The 14,226-nt window shown below is 48.4% G+C and overlaps 1 protein-coding gene across 2 annotated transcripts in view; it reads right to left on the bottom strand.

Moving 5' to 3' along the window:
* The window catches only part of FARS2 (phenylalanyl-tRNA synthetase 2, mitochondrial), a 312,032-nt gene that overhangs the window by 223,626 nt on the left and 74,180 nt on the right, over window positions 1-14,226 (bottom strand). For both annotated transcript variants that reach the window (XM_040249389.1, XM_040249390.1), the window contains 2 exons: window positions 12,111-12,270; window positions 2,655-2,786 (listed from right to left, as the gene is read on the bottom strand). In XM_040249389.1, coding sequence (XP_040105323.1) covers window positions 2,655-2,786; window positions 12,111-12,270 — 292 coding nt within the window. The remainder of the gene's footprint in view (window positions 1-2,654; window positions 2,787-12,110; window positions 12,271-14,226) is intronic.

The following is a 14,226-nucleotide window of genomic DNA, read 5'->3' as shown; positions in this document are numbered from 1 at the left end:
GCTTGCAACTTCTATTTTTAAAAGCTGGGGGGGTGGGGGGGGAGGTTTGGGAAATGCCAGAGAAAAGTCAGTTAAGAATGGCAAAGTGAGCGGAGGCAGTGTGACCAGAGCCGGGCTGCCCCGCGACGCGCCACGGGAACTCAGAAAACAAAGCTGGCGGCACTTCCACGTGCTATCTGCGGTTAGGGACCGCCTGGCGCGCAGTTTAAGGATTATGACTACAGACGTCAAAACACATGGCCGTCTGACAACACGGAGCAGAACTCTGTCATAATAACTTCAAGTTCAAACAGCAAAGCCCACACAGAATTTCTTTCTTAAAAGCGTCTCTTCTTCCTTATCTTCAGTCTCTCTCTCTTGCGAGGTATTTACACTTTATGTGTACGTTTCCCAACAACCGAAAGCAACCCCCACCACCCCGTGACTCCGTCAGACACGTCTGCGTCTCAGGTGTCTTCTTTTTTTCTTCTTTTCTTTTTCTACTTTGTCATTTCCTCCAAGAATTACCTGATAGGGCTGATCTGACTGTAGAACAGCGGTGCCATTAATGTCCAATAATGACTTGGAAACCTGTTTCGGAGACGACATTCAGCCAATTACTGTGCGAATAAACCTCCTAAAAACCTGTCAAGGATACGGGCAATGCACGAGGAAGTGACAACTGACCCAGGAGGTGACAGCCGCTTCGTAATGACCCTCCCTGATTTGCGTTCTGAGTGCTGGCCCTGACACCAGGTGCCCCTGGGAGGAAGCCGAGGATCCCGGAAGTCTTTTGTCCAAAAAACAAAGCGAAACAAACAAAGGCACCTTTTTTTTTTTTTAAGTTAGTTCCTGCTCAAGAAGAGATTACAGCTCACACATCTGCTCCCAGCGCTTTGTGTTTTCTATTAACACGCGTATCTTTGCTTCTCGAGTTTCTTACTACTTTGAATCTTTCTCCCTCTAAAGCTATTCACTCCATCGAGCATCACGGATACTAAGATGACAGAGGAAATCTAATTCTGCCTGACCAGAACCTGTCCCTATGACATGCTGGACAGCCTCTGTTTAAACATTTCTAACTAAGGGGGCTCTCTGTTAATAAGCGGCTCTTACCATTTGGGGAAAAAAAAATGTTTAATAATATTAGAGATGCACTTTTACTGGCTACGTGCTAGAGCCTGTGCTCAGCTCGCCGCCACGAACCGTCAGAAAGAAACTTGGAGGGAGGCGTCTCTGTGCTCGTTTGAACTATGAAAGAACGGAGACTGGCGGGGTTAGACAACGCGCTGAGGAAGACACAGCCGTCACTCCTGCCGCTTCAGACGCTCGGCCTCGCCTCCCACGTTCACTCACAGGCCCTCCTCGGCCACCTCTCTGCTCCCTCATCTCCAGGAAAGACCTTCAAACATTGGAGAACCATCCGAGGAGCGTGGGGCCCGGAGCTGGGCTCTCCGTGAGCCTTGCCTGGCTACGAGTGGAGAGGAACCCCGCAGCTGGCTGGGTCTGGGCCCAGGGTGGGCCCCACGGCCCAGGCCAGGCAGCGCCGACTCCCTGTCTCCTGTCTCCCTCCACCCTCATTCTCTCACCCCTGGACCTTAACCCAGGGTCCATCCTCAGCTCTGAGTACCCAAGAGGGCCCAACCCCCTCCGGTCTGCTGTGGCAGGAGGCCCATGACCAGCCTGAGCCAGAGCCGCCTCACTCCCTGGTCACAGAGGGCATGCCCTTCTACGTGGGGAGGGGGCTTGGGGGGCGGTGGAGGCCGTCAGCATCAGCCCCCTTCCTCCACCTCCTGCCCATGCAGGGACCCTCCTACCCTGGTGCCCAATCCTAGCCAACTTCCCCTGGAGGATTCTCAATGTGATAAAACATCTTTAAACTTAAATTCTGACAGCAACTTAAAAAAAAAATTCACAGCTCTGAAATTAAGTTTAGAAATAATTTTTTCTGGCGGGCCGCCGGCGGCCCCCCTGGACCTTGTGGCTTTGTAGGATCCTAGTTCCCTGACCCGAGGCTCTTGGCAGTGAGAGCACGGAGTCCTAACCATTGGTTCCCTGGAGGATTCCTAGAAATAATCATTTTCATGTAACAATGGTCCTACAGAGAAGAGCTGGAAAGAGTCCAGGGAGAATTTCATCAGAGCCCTCATTTTCTACTTCCCCCACGTCGGGTGGTCCAGCCAACAGTGAGGGTCGAGGACAAACCAGGAAACGTGACAGGCCTCCGTGTCTTACACTGTGTTCTCAGCACTTAGGCAGCACCTGCTGAACCGCGGGCACAGCTCCAAACGCAGTGGGAACCAAAAAAGGGACGACAGGCTGGCTTTGTTCCTAAATAGTCTGGAAGACAGACAGCTCTCGTGGGACACGCCTCAAAGGCTTGTGGGCGATCCCAAAGCAGCCGATCAACAAATAGCACATCGTAAGCGCAAACCCACACCCGGCGCTGACAAGGAAGAGCTCCAAGAGCAGGAAGCCTCCGCAAAACTAGGTGAGAGAGATGGTGCTCTCCCAGGGGGCAGCGCAATAAAGTCCGGAGGGCGATGCAGGCTTGGAGGCCGGGTGGCGAGCCCTGCAGAAGGGTGCAGAGGTGGACGCAGACGGCTCGCGCGTGGGTCTCCCTGGGAAGAGGGCCCCCAGGAGAGCCTGTGCCCACATGCAGGGTCCTCCCGTACCTGAGTTTACCAGCTGCTGCTCCATCACGCCGCAGCCCAGGACCTCCAGCCATTCCCCGTGGAAGTTGATCTCCATCTCGAAGGAGGGATGAGTGAAGGGAAAGTAGCAGTCCACCCATCTGATGTCCAGTCCTGCAGAGACGCCAGAGAAAAACAGACACGGAGCGTTACAGGCAGTCTTGCCTTTCCCGTGATCAAATCTGCTAATGACAGATTAGCTGATGACACCAAAAGACTATTTTCTGAGTAAAATAAATAGCAAATAAATTAATTTGCAACACTTCAGGGGGAGGCAATAAATCTTAAAACTTGCGAAAAACTGAGCACATCTTTTCCAATATGAGAAACACTTTGTGTGGTTCCAGGACCCTCTAAAACCCAATCAATCACCCGTCAACCCCATGGCCACCTGGCAGAGGAGAGAATTAGGTCAAGATCACAGGAAAGGGGGCTTCCCAGGTGGGCTAGCAGTAAAGAACCCGCTGCCAATGCAGGAGACACAAGACATGCATGAGATGCAAGTTTGACCCCTGGGTCGGGAAGATCCTCTGGAGGAGGAAATGGCAACCCACTCTGGTATTCTTGCCTGGAGAATCCCATGGACAGAGGAGCCTGGTGGCCTACAGACCAGGGTTGCATACAGTCGGACGTGACTGAAGCAACTTAATGCACGCACGGGAAAGCAGGTCATTCTGCTAGTTTCTATAAAAGCAAACGACATCTAAATCAGACCCACGGCCCTCTAAACTGCATCTGTACCAAGCGGCAGACAGGCCTTTTTCCACATTTCTCAATACTGCTCTGCTCTAATAGCTTTCTTAAAAAAATTTTTGAGTAAGTAATATATTCACAGGGTTCAAAATCGAAACACTGTAAAAAGAATACATTTCCCTGTAAAAACAGGCCATGAGTGAAAAAAATTCTAACTTTGCAAGGTGACTGGAGTTAAGTAAACTTACCATGGCGATCCTTTTGCAATATATACCTATATCCAATCATTCCATCATATACTAATACAATGTTCTATGTCAGTTACATCAATCAAACTGAAATAAAAATAAGGCATTGTTTACAAGTCTCACTGGCATACCGGTTCCTGGCTCCTCTGCCCCTTGAATCCCACTGGGTTTCCTTTTTATTAACAGATGTGAGCAAACACACGCATGCACCTCTCGTTTCCCTCCTTCCCTACACAGAAACACCACGTCATCCCACACCACACTTCTGTCATGCAGTGACACGGAGGCCCACCCCCCACCCTCCGTGTCTGGCCCCAGAGGCATGGGTGGGTCTCCCCTGAGCAGAGAGAGCGACCACAGACGCGTGACCAAATCCAGCGCCACCACCCCAAGCCGAGGGGCCTCAGGCAAGTTCCTTCAGTTCTCCCGGCCTCGGTCTTGGTCAAAATAAGAACAACATTCATCTCGCAGTGTTGTGGTGACAAGTTATTAAGTGTGTAAAAAACTTAAACACTCAATGGGTGATTTTCAACCAGCATGTCATTGCAAATCAGACCACGACCTAAACTGTCTGTGGGGTTTTCATAAAAATATGAAGAAAAAGAAACTAAAGTGTGTTCCTAAAGTGCACACTGAGGTCACTGACGTCCACTGCTTATTTGCTACAGCGCTACACGAGATGGGTCACGGGCCTCCTTCAATTCAGCCTTTAAGCTGAGGACAGGCGGCCAACACGGCAAGATCATCACCCCTGCTCCCGGAGCCGTGCTGGCTTATACCTCTTCTCGACGTTTACAGTTTGAAAACGCCGAGATGAGAATTCTGCACCAGCCGGTGGGCAGCACGGCCCTCCGCTGCCCTCCCCTGGGCAGACCGTGGAGATGGACCCCGCTCGGCTTCTGGGCCAAGCGCCCCCAGCCAAGAGCGTACCGTCAGCCTCCTGTTCCCCACATACCACGACAGGCATGATAGAACAGAGAAAATCGCAAAGGCCGGCTGTGATCAAAGACGAGAGTAATACTTCCCCTGGACAGAAACAGGCCGGAAAAGCAAAGGGGCAAAGAGGGCAAAGCTCCGTGTTGCTGGGCTCGGGGTCCGCAATCGGAAGAGACGCCAGGAGCTCGCCACCTGCAGGAACACGCGCTGCTGGCTTGGGATCCAAGCAAGGCCAGAGGCCTGCGGTCAAACGCTGGGACGGCAGGGGCTCCCTGCTGGCGAGAGAAGGGGACTGAAGCCCACCAAGCATGCCTGGGGCTGCGGCTCTGAAGAGCTGTAGGCTTGGAGAGAGCTGAGCCCTGGGTGCATCCCCATCAGAGTTGTGAGTGCATCTGAGAGGCCCCCAAACCTCTGCTGAACTGAAGGTCCAGAGAGCTCGGGGCCTGGGGCTGGCGTGCAGCCCGAGAACTGGGGAGCGGGGCAGTGAAGCAGAAGGGAGCAGCGGGCTGGGGCCCAAAGGTTGGGCCTTCAGGTTCCAGGCACAGCTAGCCTTTGGATGCGGATAGCCCTGGGAAGGGCGGGCCCTTGAGCGAGGAGCCACCGCTACGGCTGCTCTGAGATAGACACGACTCGCCCACAGCTAGGTCCCAGGACGGGCAGTGGGGAGTGCCTCTCACGGACAACGCCGAGCCTGCTGGGCTCTGACCCAGAGATGTGACTCGCCCACAGCAACGCATCCAGCCAGCAGCAGGGGACCACAGTCCATCTCTCCTTCAAATGCATCCGTCTAAATTGTGCTGGGAGGCCCATGCTTCCTACGGGGAAATGTCAGCCTTCAGCAGGGAGACAGGCTGGAAGCCCCGAAGGACAGAAGGGGAGACCGAAATGCGAGGCATCCTCCACCCTACCTGAGCTGCTCTTAAAGAAACCGTCTGCTACAGGCGGCACAAGATGGAGGGAATCAGTGAATTCCATGAGCATAAAAGCTGTCTGCAGGTTATTTTGTCTCTTTCCAATTCTAAACGGATAACCTCTCTTATAACAGCCTTAGGATGCTGGTGCAAATGAAATGTTAGCAGAAAATCATCAACTGCTTTGGCGAGTGGGGGAAGAAAAAACAACCCTGAAACTAAAGCAGCTGTAATAACAACAAATTGCCACAAGGAAATAGTATGTTGTAATTTTTAATTTTGTTTTTCAAGAACAAAGGAACACAACACTAATAATTTAAAACAGTAAAAAAACTTGGACCATAAAAATAAATTAAAAAAGAGTTGTTGAATAATTCTGAGGCCTGCCCAGGCAGTTCCTGTTCATCAGCTGATTAAAGGACTGAATTTGAAGTTTCTAAGTGATCTTTGGTACCTAAAATGTACCTGAATATGCTGTCATGGGCAGGGCTTTATCCAGAGCAGCTACAGGGGAGTCAGAGCTACAAAGTCACGGGCAACACCCAGGAGGAGGCCCCATTTTATTTTTTTAACATCATGGCTTTGGGAAACATCAGTGTCAGAAATAATACTGAAATGACTTCTTTCTCTCCTTTCAAAAGAGCTAACATCTAACACAGGCTCGGAAGTAAAAATTAGGGGACTCAAAGCGAAAGTGTCAATCGCTCAGTCGTGTCTGACTCTTTGCGACCCCGTGGACTGTAGCTCACGGGCTCCTCTGTCCATGGGATTTCCCGAGCAAGAATGCTGGACTGGGTAGCTATTCCCTTCTCCAGGGGATCTTCCCAACCCAGGGAGGAAACTTGGACTTCCTGCACTGCAAGCAGATTCTCGACCATCTGAGCCACCAGGAAGGCACAAGGAGGCTCAAGCCAGGCCTCAGACTACTCTGGAGCCGTGTGGCTACTTGGTTCTCCATCGCTCCGTGTCTGGGCTCCCGAACCTTAAACCTGTAGATGACAGTCACACCTGCGTCACAGATGCAGGTCAGAAGAAAGAAAGTCCGTGTGAGAGCTTAATGCAGCATCTGACACGGTTAACTACTGTCTCTCCCTGTCATCGTCACCACTACGGCTACTATTACTCTACACCAGGGGCACCAATCTCCAGGTGAGGATCGGTACCTCCCGTCAGATGAGTGGCAGCATTAGATTAGAAATAAAGCGTGCAAGAGATGTGATCGCTTGAATCATCCCCAAACCATCCCCCGCCCATCTAGCCCGTGGAAAAACTGTCTTCCACAAAAGCCGTCCCCAGTACCAAAAAGGCTGGGGACCGCCGCTCTAAGAGACGTCCAGATGGCTTGTACCCAGAAGGTTTACTGAGACGTTTCTTAGCAACTAGCAACCCTACCCCAAATGAAACAACTAAATGACCCCCTGAAACGCGTCAAGTCAGAGCGTGGCAAGTCCCTTCAGCCAGGTCCCAGGGAGCTGCAAACACTCACCCCCCTGAGCTCTGTGAGGGCACACAGCCCACCCCCTGTAACACAGCGCCTCACCCTTCAAGTTCACAGCGTGAGCCTGGCGGGGGCACCTCCCCTCCCCCGAGAAGCATCTCAGGGATGATACAAACGCCCCAACACCTCCTCAGCGATACCCCGCAAAGATGCACCAGGCTGGGCGAGGCTGGGCGGATGAGGCATGCAGGAGGATTTTGGGGGTGTTCAGCAACTGTGTGAATGGGGTTAAGGATGATCGCAGGGCTGGAAGGAAAGAAAAAATAAAAGGCTTTTTCACAGACCAACCTCAGTGGCAAGGACAAGAGGCACTCTCTGAGCAGGTGGACACTTTATTGCCACTCTACTACTTTGCTGACTCTGGTCTCATGAACAAAAAAGTAAGTGTGAAGATTTACGAAACAATAACTCCGATCTGTCTTAAATCTAAAACCTAAAAGTCTAAGCCGGTAGCATTTTAAAAATAAAGTAAATGTTTGCCTGAAATAGAGATGATACAACTTCATTGCTGTTTCAAAACTTGAGATTCTTAATTCTTGGCCATGGGTCTAAGAGGTGTATGAGAAAACTTACATACTACGGGAAGGCTCTTTTATAAGGAAAACAGCTACCTGGACACTTACACCTCAACGCTCAGTTTTGAAAGCTGTTCACATATAAATGTAAAGAATAATGAGACAAAGGAAACTTCAAGGCTACATTCAGAGGAATGCATATCCTCAGGACCCCTGGGAACATCTTTATAACATATACAAGGTCTGGCAGTGTGCACGCCTGTTTAATTACCTGCTGGAGCCCAGAAAGACTTTTAGGGCACCATCGATGCCAGTCTGAACTTCTGTGCTGTTGTCTGGCATAAATTTACATCTCATCTTACTAGGCAAAACAAAGACAGGCCAACGTAACTATTGTCCTTTGATTGTACGGCCCCATTTTGGTTGCCTTCATTTTCCTGCCCTTCCTTATTCCTTTTTCTCATATTTACACATGCATTTAATATCTTCTTAAAGGGCCCTGTTTACATATGTTATCTCACTTTATTCTCATGGGAAACAGTACTATTTATTATCTTGGGCTTTAAAATACTAAGACCTAAAGCACTAAATGACTAGTTTAGATTTCAGAGCAAGAGGAGCAAAGAGAACTTAAATGTAATTTTTCTGGTTCCACGCGGTCATCTCCACGTGGCCATATTTTCCTTCCTTCCAGTCTTTCACATGGCCCAGCTCGATGCTCGCCCTCAGTGACTAAGGCAGCTCAGACGTCCCCCACTCGGAGCTCTCCTGGCTGGATCCCAGAGGAGCCGCCTTTCCTACACGCTCCCTTGACACTCGGGCCTCCCCGGGAGAGGACTTCACACTCTCAACTGATCAAGGACTGGCACTGTGTCTCATGTATCCAATAGTGGGACGCCTGCAGCATGCTGGAAATCCAGCAAAGTGAAACCCACCCGAGGGAGTTCAGAGGAGTGCAGAAGAGGCAGCTCCCCAGAGTGCAGCACAGACTCCAGGAGGGTTCCTGGCTGGAGGACACTGGAGGTGAAATCAGAGGATAAGTGAGAATTACCCAGGTGGAGGGGCCAGGAGGGTAAGCAAGGGGAGGGGGACAAAAGGAATGAAAAGTTACAAAGAAGTAGGAGAAACACAAGTGCTAGCTGTTAGAGAAAGGAAGCTGTCTGCCAGTTCAGAGCCACTCGCTTATCCGCGTAACTGCAAGGCAGCTTCTAAACCTCACAAGCGGTTTCCTTGGTGGCTCGGCGGTCAAGAATCCGAATTCACCTGCTAAGTACAGGAGACACAGGTTCAATCCCTGGGTTGGATTGAGAAGATCCCCTGGAAAAGGAAATGGCAACCCACTCCAGTATTCTTGCCTGGAGAATCCCATGGACAGAGGAGCCTGGTGGGGCCCATGGGGTCAGAAAAGAGTTGGACATGACTTAGCAACTAACAACAACAAATCTCACAAATGAGGGATCATGTGATGATAGAAATGTGTAGCAAGATATAAATAAGGAGGGCTTAAAACCAATTTTCTTCATAGGTTGCGAACAGAAAAATCCAGATGATCCTAAATTTTTTGTAAAGTGACTTGAGACAGACTACTCTCCCCCTAAGATGTTAGAACGGTTGCTGTTCAGTTGCTCAGTCGTGTCCGACTCTTTGCGACCCCACACACTGCATGTAGCACACCAGGCCTCCCTGTCCTAACCGTCTCCCGGAGCTCGCTCAAACTCATGTCCATTGAGCCAGTGATGCCATCCAACCATCTCATCCTCTGTCCTCCCCGTCTCCTCCCGCCTTCAATCCTTCCCAGAAACAGGGTCTTTTCCAGTGAGTCAGTTCTTTGCATCAGCAACCAAAGTATCACGACTTCACATCAGTCGTTCCAATTCAGGGCTGATTTCCGTTAGGATGGACTGCTTGTATCTCCTTGTATCCAAGGAGATGTTAGAATTCTTTTACCATTACTTGCCTCGAAAATGCCCTGAACAGCACAATCCATCTCCCTATATTATTCCAGTGTTAACTGGATTACATTACTGCTAAAAATATCACAATTCCTATCTTTTATCATGAAAGTGAAGAGAAGCTGGCTATAAAAAGATTTTTGCATCAGCAATCTCCATCTGAAACCTGCCTCACAATTACATTACACCATTTTAACACGAAGTATTCCAAACAAAGAGACAGAAAGAGAAAACGGCAAACATCTACACACTCGCTATTCAGTTTTATCAAATCATCACATTTTGTCATATTTAACTTCATTTCCTTTTTGTTTTAGTAGAACCCTATGAACACACTTGAAAGCCTGGTTTGGACCTTCTCCGTAATACCACTCTCTGCAACCTAGAAAAAGACACTAGCATGAAATTGATGTACTTTTAAATATCTATATATGTATATAAACAATATATGGGGTTATTAGTGGGTTCTTAAATAGTACAGGAATAGTCAAGACATTTGAAGAAACCTTAGCTTAATAAATCTTAATCAGACTCTTTTTAACCGCGTATTTGAGCTCACACAGAAGTAGGGAAGTCTAGAGGTAGGGAAAGTGAGGCGCACAGGAGGAGCGAGAGAGTGAGCGAACTGCCAAGCTTCCCAAGGGCACAGCGCTGCAGACGGCTGGTAAGGCCCAGGCTGTGTGCTGTAGACCATGCTTATATCTAGCTGTTGGGTTTTCAGCGTTCTCACACATGAAGAGCGACTCAGGGCGGCTCAGGTAGCTTTCACGTGCTTCTCCTGATTACTCATCACACTGAGCATTTCTTCACACGTTCAGGAGTCATTCTGCTAATAACCACGTCACCCGCTTCTCTCACAGGTTGATTTTTCCTTGTTCCTTTGGAAGAGTTACTTATGTAAACAAATGTTTATTTGACAAATCACTCCTGTCCTATTGGAATGGTAAACTTTCAGCGCCTGGCCACCTCGGAGCTCAAGCAGTTTTCATGTGCTACTGGACAGCTTGGCGGCTCCCGAGAAAGTGAAAATTCACCTCAAATGATCCAACCATTGTACTCCTGGGCACTTAACAAAAAGAAATGAAGGCATTAGTCCAGACAAAGATGTGTTCATGAATATGCACAGATTTACCTGCAACAGCAAAAAACTGGAGACAACCCCAATGTCTCTCAGTGGAAGGACAGGCAACGGCAGGATGGAACACTGCTCATCAGGAGAAAAGGCATGAGCTACTGACATTACGCAACAGCTCGGATCAATCCGCAAATAATCACACTACGTGAAACATGCCGGCAGGAGGGGTGGGAACACACATCACAGGACTCACCCAGGTAAGCCCAGAAGGAGCAAACGGACCGGCAGTGACAGAAAGAGACCCCTGGTTGCCCGGGGTGAGGAGATACAGGAAGCGCAAGAAGGAGAGTCCAGCAGGCACCAGAGGAGACCTGGGCGGGGACGGACCTGCTGACTAGCCTGATGCTACTAGCGGTTCCACGGGTGTACACAAATGTCGAGACTCGTCAAACTGTGTAAATATGTTGTTTACTGCATACAAACTTAGCTGATACACACTCTAGATATAGACATAGATATATATCTATATAGAGATATAGATATAGATATATTTACTTTTTGTCGATCGCACTTCAATAAAGAACTTGTTCTTTTAAGAAGCTCACAAGAGTACGAAAATAAAAGAGGATCCTAACCACGCAGGGCTTCTGGTTTCTAAACATTTCTTAAATGCAGATCCCAGGGCTTTCCCTGGTGGCTCAGGGATGAAGAGCCCGCCTGCCTCTGTGGGACACATGGGTTTCTGGGAAGACGCCACCTGCCCCGGGAGCAACCGAGTCCGTGAGCCGCAACTCCTGAGCCCCCGGGCTGCAGCTAACTGCCGAGCCCCTGAGCCGGAGAGCCTGTGCTCCACAACCGGAGAAGGCACGGCAGTGGAAGCCAGCCCACACAGGGCAGCAGAGGGGGCACCGCTCACCGCAACGGAAGAAAGCCCACACGGCCCAAAGACCGCAGAGCCGGCAGTAATTAATGAACAAATGAAATCTTTTAAAAAATTAGGTCGTATTAAGGAACAACCTCCCCTTTTCTTTACGTCTTTATACAAACAGACAAAAATACTATCTCAAGCAAATCAGAAAGAGTTGGAGGGGAAAGGGAAAATGTTAAAATTTCTCAGAGAAAGCATGAAGATCAAGTGATTAAAGTGAGAATCCACACCTTAAAACACTGTTCTCCCTCCAGGAAACCGTTGGTATTTTGCTGCTGACAGTGGTGATCAGTGTGTCAGAGTGTAAAATCTTCCGCTGGGCTCGCTCACACGGTTAAGAATCCTGCCCCATCGATCAAGGCTGACCAATGATAATATATTAATATTCCGACATTAATCAGCCGGCTCACTTCCTCTCCATTGATGAGACTGATCTCAATTCATTACCATTCTTATCAAAAGCTGTAATCATTTTTCTTTCTCTAGCTAATTCCATGTTCATATCCTCCTGCTCCTCGCATGGAATGAACCAGGAAATCCATAAGCTCTAGCTCACTAAGGACTGAAACCATTAACTACAACTTAGCCCCAAAACTCTAGACACAAGTAGGCTTAATGATTTCAGGAAGATGACAACTCTTGAATATTTAAGCCCCCAAAGACAAAGGCATTTAGTACCTACCGTCTCCAAAGATATGTGTCATAAGCCGGGTAAGTGTTTGCTTAAGGTCAAACTCGACCAGCTTCGTGGCCTCCAGCGTATGCGTCTCTTGCTTATGGGCAGAGCGGGAACTCTGTTCAAAAAGCTGCAGGTTTTCTCCATCTTTTATGCCAGCAAATAACTGTAAACCAAGAGGAATAATGCAAATAAATAAAAACAGTATCTTCACCAGTCTACATCAAAAACCACAATGTGGAAATGAAACTCAGCAAGTCTTATCATCAGTGAACATACTGAAATTGACATTCATTTGGTATCAGCGTTGAACAAGGCCCTGGGCCACATGTAATGGACAGTCTTTAGGAAATTAAAGACACCATTCTGATCGTGCTGATTGCCTCTTTTCCTTTTGCACCAACTTATTCACATGCCATTTCCTTACAAGACACATGACCCTCCGTGCTACTGGAAATACCAGTGAACCGGGTTCTCACTGTCCTTACAATGTGACCTGAGACCAGGTGAGAAAGGACAGTCTAGGCATGAAGTCCTGTGAAGCCTCTGAGGCTGGATGTGCCCTGGACTTGTTGCCCTGTGACCCCAAAGGCCAGGACAAGGCTGGAAATGTGTTTCTGCCATTTACTGTCCAATAAGCTACAAAAAATTCGGGTTTCCCTGGTAGCTCAGCTGGTAAAGACTCTGCCTGCAATGTGGGAGACCTGGGTTCAATCCCTGGGTTGGGAAGATCCCCTGGAGAAGGGAACAGCTACCCACTCCAGTATTCTGGCCTGAAGAATTCCATGGACATGTGTAGTTCATGGGGTCGCAAAGAGTCGGACACAACTGAGAGACTTTCACTTTCAAATTCCAAAAAGTGATATAGGAGCTAAGCTTCAGGGAGTGGTTCAAAAAGTGGGGATGAAAAGAGACTTTATGATAATTAAATAAAATAATGCAGAAGCACAGAATCCCTGGCACACCGCAGTGACTAAATACATTGTCTTCACAATCACCAGTCACTAATCACAGCGGTCACCGGTCCGAAGCTGCTTAGCCACTGTATAAAATGCTCCTGTCTTTAACAACAAAGCAGGTCTTCGCCTGGGAGGGAGACGGATTCAAGACGGAGGCAACCGAGCGCAAGCTGAGGAGGGGAGGGAAGACGGGGCTAGCGAGGGCCAGGAGACCTAAAACCAGAGCCCGAAGGGGCAAGTGTTCCAGTCCTAAGAGGGTCCTGGCAGATCTGATCGGAGACCATGGAAAAGCGATTCAAATGTGCGCTCAATTCGAAACCATGGTTTTCGAAAAGCATGGTTACAATGGCAGAGAAAGGGGCAAAAGACAGTAAAAGATATTTTTTGGCCATTAGGTAAGGCGGCGTAAAAGAAACGAAAGAGAAAGTCTAGTGCTTCGCAAAATAAAACAAACCTTAAAAATTAGAGGCTTTATAAAACCATTCCCCACCTCCCTCTAAAACAAAAAAATCCCACTAAAGATTCTGCACTTTGCTACACTAACAGAAGAGGGCACCAGAGAGCTGCAAAACCTTCTATGCAACCAAAAATCCACAGAAAGGAACAGAAATAATTCTACAGAACCATAGAAAATTACCACAAAAGAATTAAAAAAAAATTAAAAAGCATTCAAAACAGCTCAACTGATGACCCTCTTCCCCAATAAAAGAAATCCAAGAAGCGGAAGAAAAGTGTAAGATGATACTTGAAATTAAATGTGCTCAAGCATTTGGGGATATAAATAATTGCTTGATGTTTAGAACAAACATGTACAAAAAACAGAGAACTGTGAACTCAAGAAAGAAACAGAAGGGAAAGAAAATCATCTCAGAACTGAACTCTAAATCACAAGATGCACAAGGAACGATTCAGTGAAGACTTAGCGAGAAGACCTGAAGAAAAACAAGGAAATAACCAAGAAAATGACAGAGAGACAAAGAAGAATCAGAGAGAAGGTAGTACAAATGGAAGACAGGCAAAGAAGAAATAACATTTATGTAACTGGAGTCGGCGAAAGAGGAAAAACAAACCAGGCAAGCAGAATAAATGTGAACCAGGTGGAGAAGGCAATGGCACCCCACTCCAGTGTTCTTGCCTGGAGAATCCCAGGGACGGGGGAGCCT

Source organism: Oryx dammah, unplaced genomic scaffold (genome assembly GCF_014754425.2).
Source record: "Oryx dammah isolate SB20612 unplaced genomic scaffold, SCBI_Odam_1.1 HiC_scaffold_11, whole genome shotgun sequence".
Lineage (NCBI taxonomy): Eukaryota > Metazoa > Chordata > Mammalia > Artiodactyla > Bovidae > Oryx > Oryx dammah.
The sequence above is the reverse complement of the archived record's forward strand: the minus strand, read 5'-3'. Positions and strand labels throughout refer to the sequence as shown.